Source organism: Ceratotherium simum, chromosome 32 (genome assembly GCF_057802395.1).
Source record: "Ceratotherium simum simum isolate JZ-2026a chromosome 32, ASM5780239v1, whole genome shotgun sequence".
Taxonomy (NCBI): domain Eukaryota; kingdom Metazoa; phylum Chordata; class Mammalia; order Perissodactyla; family Rhinocerotidae; genus Ceratotherium; species Ceratotherium simum.
This window is the reverse complement of record NC_141931.1, coordinates 13,226,961-13,240,442: the sequence shown is the minus strand read 5'-3', so window position 1 is coordinate 13,240,442 and position 13,482 is coordinate 13,226,961. Positions and strand designations below refer to the sequence as shown.

Below are 13,482 nucleotides of genomic sequence, written 5' to 3'. Positions count from 1 at the left end.
ACAAAGATGAAAAAGAAACAGTCCCTGTTCTACAGTTGCCCAAACACCCGAAGGACTGTGGTAGGCAAAAAATGGCCCCCTAAACACGACCATGTTCAATTCCCTGGACCCTGGGGATATTTTACCTTACATGGCAAATGGAACTTTGCAGATGTGATTAAGGTTGAGCACCTTGAGAGAGGAGATTATCCTGAATTATTCAAATTGGCCCAATCTACTCAGATGGGTCCTTAAAAGCAGAGAACCTTTCCCAGTTTTGGTCAGAGATGTGACTACTGAAGGACAGTCAGAGGCATGAAACACTGCTGGCTTTGAAGCCGGAGGAAGGGGGCCATGATCTGAGGAAGGTGGGAGGCCTCTACAAGCTGGAAAAGGAATGCAGCCCTGCCTGATACACCTTGACTTTAGCCCAGTGACACCCTTGTCAGACTTCTGACCCACAGAACTGTAAGATAATAAATTTGTGGGTAAGCCACTAAACTTGCAGCCATTTGTTAGAGCAGCAATAGGAAACTAATACTGGGATCACTTTGTCCAACATGTTTATTGACAGATAAGGAAATTAAAATCTTCAAAGTCACACATTTAGGTAGTGGCAATGTACTCTTTGGGTTTGGAGAGAACATACTTCTCTCTTCTCAAACCACGGTCTGGTGTCAGGGTAAAGGCAGAAAGCTAGGAATTTCAGTATCTGAAGGGAAACAGATCTCACCATTTTTCTCATGTGCATACCCTCAAAAGCACACAAGGTGTTTTGTAAAACTATGCATGTGGTGCCTGTGTATACATTGATAGGCATGAAGTGACCAGGGATCAATTATCTTTGTATTGTCTCCTGTGCCCAGACTGGTACCATGCACTTCTCTGGGAATCCGGGTAGGTGGAGGGAAATGAAGTCTGAACCCAAAATATTCACAGTGGAATTTTTTTTTTTTTAAACATTTATTTTTTTTAAATTAATTAATTAATTTATTTTTTCCCCCAAAGCCCCAGTAGATAGTTCTATGTCATAGCTGCACATCCTTCTAGTTGCTGTATGTGGGACGCGGCCTCAGGATGGCTGGAGAAGCAGTGTGTCGGTGTGCGCCTGGGATCCGAACCCGGGCCACCAGCAGCGGAGCGCGCGCACTCAACCGCTAAGCCACGGGGCCGGCCCTTTTTTTTTTTTTTTTTTGTGAGGAGATCAGCCCTGTGCTATCATCTGCCAATCCTCCTCTTTTTTTTTGCTGAGGAAGACTGGCCCTGGGCTAACATTCGTGCCCATCTTCCTCCACTTTATATGGGACACCGCCACAGCATGGCTTGCCAAGCAGTGCATCAGTGTGCACCTGGGATCCGAACTGGTGAACCCCAGGCTACCGCAGCGGAGCGTGCACAGTTAACTGCTTGCGCCACCGGGCCGGCCCCTGACAGTGGAATTTTTAAAAGAATAGAGATTTCACCTCCATGAATTCAGTCAACAAGTATTTATCAAGCACCTACTACGTGACAGGGACTCTTTGAAGTACTTGGATAGACATAACAGTGAACAAAACAGATAAAATCCCTACCCTCATGCAGCTTACATTCTATTGGGGGAACCAGAGAGCAAACAAAATTAATAAATAAATTAATGTTAAGTAGTGTTAAATGCTCTGAATAAAAATAAAACAATGGAAAAGGACAGAGTGTATATGCGTGGGAAAGATATAGATATAGAAAATTAGACAAAAAGAGCAGGACTGGGAAAATGCCTTCTTTAATAGTATGTTCAACTTTTCCTAAAATCAGTGAGAACTGTCTTTAGTGTTCAATGGAAGACTTCAACATACTGATAATTTAGTCAAGGTTTTTCATATTATAGAACAATACAAATGAAACAAAGACTTTCAAAACAAAAACCATTGGTATTTTTAGGTTTCCCATTTACTACTGTAATACAGTAAGTTGGGTAATCAATAGGATAGACTTTGCACTAAACATCAATGACAATTATAGCAGTGGGATATTTTAGGACTTTCTAGATTTTCGATGCCTCCTAGACTTGAGTAACTATAGGAGCCCATGTTGATTTTATCCCTTCTTCTGATACGGAACTGTAGGTGGTTCAGTAATTACTAATATAGTATTTTCCACATACAATGCCTTACGTACAAGTAACTCTATTTAGAGAGTGGCAAAGAAAGCACAGAAAATTTAATTACTGCTGAATTTAAGGGAAAACCCAAATGCACATAATCACTTTCATATGATATTAACACAGTAAGACAATGTTTAAACTCACTTTGAAGTGCTTCAAGTTCAGCTCTAGTCGATGCATCTTCCTTTTCCTTCAATCTTGCTTCTTTATATTTAGCATAAAACTGCCCAGCATCCTTAAAAAAGAAGTTATAAATTAACAGAAAAGTCAGTTTGCTTTATTTTCACATAACTTCATTTTAAAGCAGCAGATTCATCTAGCAAGCAGTCTTCCTTTATGCTCACGTTTTCAAATTTTATGATGAACAGAAGAAACTGAATAAACACTTCTCTAGGATTTTTCTCTCTTAGAGAGCTGATTAAAGCCAGAAATTGCAAGTATAAATTTGAGAAATAGCTTTTCTCTCAGATATGGAAGTTTCCTCTTCCTGTTTTCTTCCATTATGTATTTTCTCAATATTGTGCTAGGGCATGGACAGAGAGCAGAAAAACGCTCCTGCTGAACTGAATTGAATTATTTGGTACAGAAAATTATATTATTGTGACTAACAAAGTACTAACACTATTTTCATATTAGTCCCTTAACTCCAAAACATTTTCAAAATTATTATATGCAAAGCTGATTATGAAACCTCTATGACCATGTGGATACAAGTGAAAGTTGTCACTCCTCCTTTTCCACACTAAGAGACCACTTTCTACCACAGAAGATTGAGGATTGAGGACACACACTTTACACAAATACTTAGGTGCCGAGAAACAGTGGCTCAAGTCTCAAGGAGTGGCACATAGGTAAGACTTTAGCAGAGTACTGAAAAAAGACTAGGACTTCAATGATCACAGACACAGAAATAAACAAATTGTTGCTCTAGGCATATGAAAATCCTGACAATGAAAAAAAACAACAACAGATCATTTTCCACCACCCCAGGACTCAAACTTCATCTGTTCTATAGCAGTACTACTTGTAACTGTCAGGCCACACGGTGTGATGCTTCTATGTCTTTGTGTATGTCTTTGTGCCCTCTAGCTGGAATATGGTGCTCCTCTGTCATTATTCTGAAGAACTCCTATTCATCCTTGAAAACTCCATTCAAGCATCACCTCCTTTGCAAATCTTTCTGACCTTCCCTGGCAGAATAATTTTCTCTTGTACACTTCTTCTGTATTTAAATACATTTCTATAATTGCTTATACCACGCTATATTCTCTCCTAGAAAATGCGAAATTTGAGATGGGGTACTTGTATGCTCAGAGCACTTACTGAGTATCTGGCATACAGCAGGTACTCAACAAACGTTTACTGAACTGAACTAGATTGAAATATATGAGAAAACTTGTAAAGAAAGAAATGAAACAGCTTGATGATTGACTGATGTGGAATAATAAGAAAAAGCGAGGTATCGAGGATAACCCTAGGGTAACATTCACAGATTGTAAGATTCCTAGAGTAGATAAATCATAGACCCATCTGAGAGGGTTTTATATCTGCAGGAAATAAAGGAACAAAACCAATCCTTGGCTATATCTCGATTCAGATGTAAACGCATGAACACTTAAACCCTCGAGTGGGATTATCTCTTTTCATTTATGATCATCCAAGTTAAAGGCTTTCTCCTGGGGTCTATGTCTCTTGGGGTTATATCAGAATTCTCCCACTTGATAATGAATTAGGGAAATAATAGAGTATTTCTAAAATTATTGAATCAACATAATAAAGATGTATCTCTTACTCTTTCCATTCCCACTTTTATGATCCTACCTCATTTCTACTAGAAGGATTTCCACAAGCTCTGGGCCGGCTAAATAGTGGTATAATTTGAAGGGCACAGAAGGCATCCACCTGACTTACTCATCCTCCCATGCCCATATATGCTTTAAATTTCAACAAGGTTTTGAATTAAAGTTTTATGGTCACTTAACATTCCCTGGGCTCCTAAAAAACTCAACCCTGGAATAGTATTATTTTATATTAAACCATATCAGTCATTTATTCTTTGGTGTGAATGAATGAATGAGCTTATTAGCTTCTTTCCAGAGAGTAGTTTTTTTTTTTTTATTGATGTTTTAATGGTTTCTAACATTGTGAAATTTTGGGTTGTACATTTTTGTTTGTCCATCACCACATATATGACTCCCTTCACCCCTTGTGCCCACCCCCCACCCCCACTGCCCTGGTAACCACAGTCCAGTTTTCTCTGTCCATGTGTTGGTTTATATTCCACATATGAGTGAGATCACACAGTGTTTGTCTTTCTCCAGAGAGTAGTTTTTAATAGTAGGGAAAAGAAAAGGTCAAGAAGGCACTGGCTCCTGAAGGGGAATAGGAATGGTGGCACCATATAAAAGAGGGGCACAGATAAGTTATTTATGAAGTGTGAAAGAAGGTAAGTTGAAATCAAACATCATAGTATAGTATACTGAGACATAATATGGTGATAAAGAGGGCAGATTTTGGAGCCAGACTACCTGGATTAAGATCTCATTTTTGTCATCTTACTAGCTATGTGACATTCAGCAAGTTACTTTGCTTCTCTGTGGGTGAATTTTCTCATCCATAAAATGGGGAAACAAAGTACCTAACTCATAGAGCTGTTGTGAAGATTAAACGTGTTAATATATGGGAAACACTTAGAATAACATCCTGCACACAGTTAGGTCCTATATGTGTTACCTATTTGTATTATTACTTCATCATTTTGTCAAGAACCTTATTCTCCCCCACAAAGTAAGGGTGAATTTTTCTGCTTCATACTTCACCAAAACTCCTCCTGCAGAATCCTGTATCTTCTTGCTTATATGACTTCTCCTTACCTACACCCTCTTCAGCTCAATGCAAAAATCTTTTTGTGGCTAATAGCAATCTCTTCTTAGTGGTCCTACCAAAACTGAACATTTCCCTGCTAATGTTTCTTCCTTCTGCTAACGCACAGAATTCCACTAAAAATTCTTCTTTGAAATACCCATTAGATTGAAAACCATACTTACCTGAGAACTGCAATGCACCCAGTCACCTTAACCTACTGCACCTAATTCCAAGAATTTTAATACATTCCCTAGTCTCACTCACTGTTTGTTCTAGGCAAATACTCCCATCTTTATTTTGCTCCATTTCTAAGCATTTATTTAAATGTTTCTCATGTTTTTTCTTTCTTTCAGATCTTACTTGTACTTTCAAATTATAATTACAATATGCCCACTCCAGGAAGAATTACTTCTTTAATAAACCTATGACCTCAAATAATTCTACTGTAGTCAACAAACTCTACATTGTTCCAACCATCCTTGTGCACAGTTTGGTGTACCACACTTTAAGATGCACTGACAAACTGGAAGACTTTAAAAGGAAAGTGGTCAAATGGTGGGATAGCTTGAAACTATATTTAAAAGGGATTGGAGATGACACAATTAGGGATAACCTGCTAACTACCATAGAATATTTTAAGGGTTATTATGGGAAAGAATGATGTGAATTACTAAATATGGTTCCAGAAAAGGAAGTTTTGATTTTAGATAAATATAAAGAAGAGCTTTCTAATAATTAAAATTACCTGAAAATGAAATAGACTGACTTTGGAAGTAATATTCCTGAAGAGATCAGGTGGCTATATTCTTTAAGGTATGCTCTAGGGAAGATTCATGTGTTCAAAAGGGGTTGAACAAGAGCCGTTGTTTTCAATATTTTTTCCCTGCCATTCGTCATGAGGGGACAATTCACATGAATACATTTAAGTAGAGAAAATAAACACAAAGTCTCATTTTGAGTCCAGCATAAGCCCCAGTTTACCTACACAGGAAATTGTGGATTTCTTGTGCATATAAACTTCTCATCCATCTTTGTAGACACTGCCTGGCACATAACAGAAGCTTAATAAATATTCAATGAAGGAATGCTTACTTTAATCAATCAGGACTCTGGACTGCCTAGGTTTACCTCCATAATACTGTATTAAAACTATGGAGTTTACATTATTCCAAACAGAAAGAGTTCCTATTCTTGAGGAGTTTATAATCCTTATGGATGGAACATGAGCAAAAGGTTTTTTTTGGCGAGGAAGATTCGTCCTGAGCTAACATCCGTTGTCAATCTTCCTCTTTTTTTTTTTGCTTGAGGAAGATTAGCTCCGAGCCAACACCCATGCTGATCCTCCTCTATTCTGCATGTGGGACGCCTCTGCAGCATGGCTGATGAGTGGAGCAGGTCCATACCCAGGATCTGACCATGTGAACCCGGGCTGCTGAAGCAGAGCCCACAGAACTAGAACCACTTGGCCATGGGGCTGGCCATCAAAAGTTTTTACTCTAGAACTAAATCCCTTAAAGCTTAACAAAATTTTTGAAGGGCTCAAAGCTTGTCTGCATAGACATCAAGTAGGGGACTGATTTTATATTACAGAACTACAGCAAACTTAAAGAATTTATAGGTTATGAGTGTTCTTTGTATGGAATTGTAGAGCTTGGGCTCCTGCACAGGAAGACATTAAACAGTTATATTTGTTTATACTTAAAATTTATTTATCTATTTGCTGAGGAAGATTTGCTCTGAGCTAATATCTGTTGCCAATCTTCCTCTTTTTGCTTGAGGAAGATTGGCCCTGAGCTAACACCTATGCCCATCTTCCTCTATTTTGTATGTGGGTCACCACCACAGCATCCCTGCCAACAAGTGGTGTAGGTCTGGCCCAGGATCTGAGCCCAGGCTGCTGAAGCAGAGCGTGCTGAACTTAACCACTAGGCCATGGGGCCAGCCCCTACACTTACTTATTGAACTATGATTATATATGTTGTATTTTGTTAGGTTATATGGAGATTATATGATAAGACAAGCAGTTGCTCTTACAGCATATATAAAATATAACTAGGAATATTAACCAAAATATGGAATATAAACTACATGAGAACAGGGATTGTCCTAAAAAAAACTTTTTTTTGTATTTCCAAGGCCTAGAAGAGTACTTGGCACATAGTAAGCACTCAATAAATATTTGTTGAATGGATGACTGGAAGAGAGTGTGGTGCTCACCCAAAATTCTATCTGTTTCCCCACATTTCTTTGTCCTCTTGAGATTAGGTGGGGTCATGGGACTAGTTCTGGATGTGCTGTGGATGGAAATATCATGTATCAAACAAAAGCATCAAAAACCTTGTGCAATTCTCCAGCTCTCTGTTCTTGCCAGAGTGAGCAAGCAGGCCACATGTTCCAGATGCGTACAGCTCGAAGATGGTGAAGACGTCATTGTTCTGAGTTCCTAAATGGCTAGTTAGTGCCGAATGCCCCCTTTCCTACCAACAGTGGGTAAGCAGCATAAACTAGAAAAAAATTTTGAGTCACTGGAATTCAGGATGATCTGTACCTTGCCATAGTCTATCAGTATATCCTGATTATAACACAAATAGTAAGGGCTATGAAGTTAGTACAGAGAACATGCAATGGGAAGTTTTCAGCTGGCCTGATTAGGAAAGGCTTCATAATGATGATGACAATTTATCTAAGCCTTGAAGATGTAATATTCCCAAGTCAGTGAGCTGTGAGATGGAGGATATCCATATCATAAACTTTTAACACTATTGACATAGTTCATTTAAGTGATAAAATAATATGCTGAGCTGGCATTGTCTGTCATGTTTTGGTTTACTTTTACTTCTCTATATAAACTTTAAAAAAATATTATACAGTCCAAGGAAAACTTAGGAAGGAAGGGTGCTGATCTAGAGGGGTATGAGCAGGGAAACAGTACCACCGTCCCAACAGGAATAAGGAACACAGAAGAGCTCCGAGAAGAGAGGGAGCTGCAAAAAAGATGGAGGATGCTCCATTTCTTTTTTTGACTGTTTGACGTCACAAATCTCCTCTTTTGTTTGAAGCTTACATAGTATAACCTTCAACACAGGAAAATATTGTACATTTCTGAAAATCTGCCCACAAAGTCAATTGCTCTATATCAAATTTTGTTCTCCTATTGACTTATACTATAATCTCAGAATTACATATATTGTGAAACAAAATTACAATGAAGAACACAGGAAAACTTTAAAATTGTATACTTTGAATAAGAGTCAAAATATTTTTACAGAACTATAGTACCAGTGAATTCACAAGAAGTAATAAAATAAAAATAAAACAGAAAACCAGAAGCTATGCCTCCCTCTGCCTGAGTCAGCAGCATTCAAGAAGATGTAAGGTGCAAGCCCTAAAAGCTCCTTTTTCCATTTGGGCTAAGAGACAGAAGTGACCGCAGAAGTCATCTATTCAGCCCCAACTCAATGCCAGAATCCTGCTACAATTTTTATAATAATTATGATCGGCCTGAATACTCTGACAGGGAGTTTAAGATGAGACAGCTTATTCACTCACTATAAAGCTAGTTATGCAGCTGTTTAGAAAAATTTATTCTTTCTTGGCTTTCCTATTTCTTACATTTAAATATTTATTTTAATCTGCCTTAAGTTTCATTTCTACCAGTAACTAGTTGTGTCACTTGGAGCAAATTGCCTCACCAATCTGAGTGTTAAGTATTATTCATCTATAAAATATGGAATTGATGAGATTATATAACTCTAACACCCTACCTAACTAACACTTTTGTGATATTTTTAATCTTTTCTACTTCTAGCAATACCATACAAAACTCTGCTTTATTTTCTGTCTTTCGACCTCTGAGTAATTGCATCTTATGCCCTCCTTTCAGAGGGTAGAAGGAATGGAATCTTTGTCTTACGTTGTGAGGTCTTTCCAATTTTCCTGTATCCCTTTGTCCTTCTGTAGCACTTGAGTTTCAGCCCTATAAAAATTCAGAAGGGCTTTTCCATCCTTTTTCATTTGTTTATGTATTTCTTACATAAAGTAAGTCTGCAAAGTTTTAAAGAAAGTTATTAAAGTACTAAAAGTAAGCTTCCTCATCGCTTGGAAAATCTGTGTTTAACTCTGAGTAGAAGGGCAGGCAACTCAGCTTGCTACAAACGTCTTCTAGCCTTTTAGAAGCTTTTTTCCCTGCTAATTAGCCGTGAATGTTTTGTTTATTTGGTTTCTGACAGAGTCCCAGCAAGCAGAAGCAAAGCGGCTAGAAAGGAAGGGCCCTGACTATACAGAGGGTGACCCCCAGGCTTGCCCACAGTTGTAATTTCCATGGGAGAAGCTTCTTGGGAGGGAGGAAGCCTCCATTTATAAATAGTTCCATAAAGTACAGTATTCTCTTTACTCTCTCAAGCAACTTTTATTTTATTTTTTAAGGTAAAAGCCACAGCACTACAGAGAAGATGCCTCTATTTTCTCAGACACTGCTCCTAGGTCACCTATAAACTCTGATGGGGGTGGGGCTATGCATGCTGGAAATTTCCTACAATAATTTTTAGTTTAACTGTGTTCATGTAACATCAGCTTGGTAGTGAGAAAAGATGGGATTGCGACTTAGTGGGAAAAATTTACAACAATAGGCAATACACACCTAAAGGAGTTTTATATTTTATAAATTACGCTACTGAGAAATGTAACACCAGGTAGAGAGAAACTTGAATGGTGAATTCCCAGAGAATCAAACAAACTATCAAACAAATAAGTTCTGAATACTCAAGATCTGTTTCATCTCAGAAAATGTAGAGAACTATGAACAAACTATGATTTACTTTGGCAATCACTTGGGATATTTGGCACTTAGTGATTTTGTATGAGAAATTGATAGTATTAACAATCTAAATTATTATGGGCTCCAACACAAATAGGCAGTGACAAAAACTAAGTTAAAAGAGTTAAACTGAAAATATGCACGTAGTATTGGTTATATTTCATGAATTGTTTGCGACTTTCACGGCTATGAATGTTTCAGAGCATATATGATCAATTTAAAAATATCCAAGAAGGGCATTTTGGAGGTTAGAAAAATTTCTTGGCATTATAGTCTGAATATAGCCAACAGAGATGACTGGTTTGGTCAGATTCCAAGAGAATGTACTCCCTTCAAAACTACCATGAGAACAGAAACAGACCGGTAAGATACAAAAGTGTCATTAGGGCTATGCTTTTAATGTTAATATTAAATTCTAGCTTCAAAGCACACAGTGCCTCTCTTGATATAGTTCAAGTTCCCTGTTTCATTCTAATTCATATTCCATGTCCTCTGTTGACCATTCCACTTGCTTTCTTAGCTATCTAAACACATTTTCTCAAGTTTCCCCAGTTTCTATTCATAGTCTTGCATTTTACTCTTCTCTAATGTTCTCTCATCTCTCTGTGCACACACTAAGCTTCCATCTATTCATCAATTTACAAACACTCTCCAGATTCTTTTTCTTTGGTTTCTCATTTGACTTTTTACTTTTCTGCAAATGTGGGTAAATGAATGATATGGGGCAGAGATTTTGCTAAATATACTAATATCCATACATCCTTTCATTGGATATTTTCCATCTGGGAAATGTTTGATATTAATGTAACATTATCAAATACTTTACATGTATCATGTATAATAGTTTCTAGTTCTTTGGCCTCATTCTTCTAAGCTACCAATTCTTATAATTCTCCCAATATTTTCTCAGAGGAAAGGAAAGGAATAAAACCCAGTGCTGGAAGTGATAAGGACCTTCTCAAAAAGCAAGGGGAACTATGAAAGATATCCTTTTACCTCTACCCAGCCTGATCACAGAACCACTTTGAATGCTTTCTGCCCATTATGTACTCTAACTCTTCCAGTCGTAACAATATATACATATCTTGGACAGATGTGCATGATGGGAATACTTCATTGTCTTATCAATAAACTTTATTCTGTCTAAACATCCATTATAAATTTGTCATATCAGATTAATCTATTACAGTAGAAACTCCTAAATGGCTATATACAGAGCCTGGAGACCTAGGATATAGTCTTAGATGATGGTAGTGCTATGCGATATCGTTTTTTTAAAATAAGCAGTTGTACAATGGGGTCTAGTCATCTTTCAAGGCTCAGTTCAAGTGGCTCCTTTTTTTTAGCTTTCCTTGGTCATCCTAAATAGAGACAATCTTACTTCTCTGAACATCTACAGAAGTCATTGTTTATACTGCACATGTGAAGCTTATATACCATACTGTATTATTATTATACCACATTGTATAACTATTTTAATTCATGTGTTGTAAGCTCTACCTGACTCTAAGGTCCTAGAAGGCATATTCATCTCTATAGCCTCTTATAGTGCCTTGTTCTGATATGTTTAATAAATTTTTATTAAATCAGCTAAACTGTTTTTTCTAAACATATAACCAGATGAAGCTTTATACATCAAATACTGATATAACTATTCTCATTTGTGAATTTTTTGGGGACAGGAGGAGGATAGAAAATAATTTAGGCAAACTAATCAGGCAATAAGAAGCTTTCCCAGCTATCTTAGATACTAAGTAAAAAAATACTGAACTTAGGAGCATAAGCTGAACCAGAACTGCCACTTTTCCAAATCCTACCGGATAACCATATATGAATGGGAAGTGTAATAAAAGAATGGGTATTTAAGGAAGAATGGGAGGATAAAAGTTGGAGATGAAGAGCTGTTGATACAATAAGGACAAAATTTGGGTAGAGATTCTGCTAGTGTGAAGGCCATTTGCTGGAAGTCTCTGATCTCCCACTTTTAGTTTAGACCCTCCTTCTCATCCAATAGCTATATACTTTTAATGAACTCTTCATGAAATTCAAAGGATTCACACACAGAAGTAAAACTCAACTGATATCTGCTTAACTAACTTACTGTATGCTTATATGACCTGGTTGTGTTAGCTCTTAAACCTGTTTGTGTCAATGATACTTGTTATTGTGACTATATGATTAAATTAAATATTACATTAAAAAGATGAAAAGTGAGTAGAAAATGAGAGTCGTTTCTATGAAAACCAAGTAGATGCTTTGGAAAGCTCAATAAAAGAGTTCCTAAAAATGCTGTTGACTAGATGTCAGTCAGTCAGTTAAAAGACTGGGGGAAATCATAAAAAGCTCTAAAGATTAGCCAATTACATTGCTTCACAAGAGTCTAGTTTAACTTTTCTTTAAAGAAATCAACTGGAAATTTGTCCTTAAAGAAACCAAGATTATAGGTATGGCTTATACAAGAAGGGAGACTCCTATTTAGAAATAAACAATGACCCTATATCACAAGAGTGGTGAATAAATGTAAAGTGTATGCTTAAAATTTTTAAGGCCATGTGTATCAATTTTTATACTTAGGGCTCTAGTAAGGCTCTTTTTTGACCACTGTACCGATTATGAATCCAGATTGCTTCAGGTAAAGAGGGTTTATTCTAAATGGAATAAATATCTTATTTAGAAAGATTTCACAAAAGTGTCACATAAAAACATCAGTGTTGTAAATAGGCATATGTACTCACATTACACAATTTTATGGATGATAAATTAATACAAAGGTCACAGCAGACTGAAAAAAATGAAGACAAAAGTCTAATCCTAATGGCAACTATTCAGTATTGCTTTGCTGATGCTTATGAAAGCATAAGCTATACGCTTACCAATCTAAAACACTTTCACTATTACAATTTGTATCAGAGTCTACTGTATTACATTATTTTGTTAGTGAACACGAGAAAAACTAATCTTATGTCCTCAAAGCAGAATTAAAATATCAAGCATTTGCTTAAAAAAAAAGGAAAACCATCTATATAATAATGTACACCTGAAATTTACACAACGTTTTAAGCCAATAAGACCTCAACAAAATAATCAAAAATAAATAAAGGAAAATTGTCTTGTTTTTCTTCTTGGAGTACATTTATCAGAAAGAAATAATTAGAACAAAATTTAACAATTAGATTTACAAGGTTTTGAAAACCCAATGCCTAGCAGCATCTCAAAACTGAAAGGCAACAGGTACTATCAAGTAAGTAAAAACTTTAAAAATCAGCCTAATCCAACGGTTTAAGAAAGCAGTGTTTCTAAAGAGATTAAAAAGGTTTTGTAAAATTCCTTATTTTTGTAAGTTTTATATAAATTTATGATGAGGCAAAATACTTAATCTGTTAGGTCTAGATATCACAGGCAGATAAATTAAAATAATAACTTGTAAATCTAAGCTATCTTAATATACTGGTTTTATTTTTGCAAATTACCCTACATGCTAACCAAGAAGTATGTTATTTTTACCAAATAAACTTTGTTTCAAATGACTTAGATTAAAATTACAAAAGGGGTTTCAGATTGACATTTTATGTGATGTTCTATTTATATTGTCTCATAACTATACTTTTAAATCCATCTACACTCTGGTTTGCCTGTTGACAGATTCTAAAGCTGGCAAACAATAATCACTCTTAAAAAAACA

The 13,482-nt window shown here is 36.5% G+C and overlaps 1 protein-coding gene across 1 annotated transcript in view; it reads right to left on the bottom strand.

The window, feature by feature from the left end:
• The window catches only part of DNAJC1 (DnaJ heat shock protein family (Hsp40) member C1), a 227,282-nt gene that overhangs the window by 123,217 nt on the left and 90,583 nt on the right, over nt 1-13,482 (bottom strand). Inside the window, exon 7 of the mRNA XM_004425444.3 lies at nt 2,264-2,354. Coding sequence (XP_004425501.3) covers nt 2,264-2,354 — 91 coding nt within the window. The remainder of the gene's footprint in view (nt 1-2,263; nt 2,355-13,482) is intronic.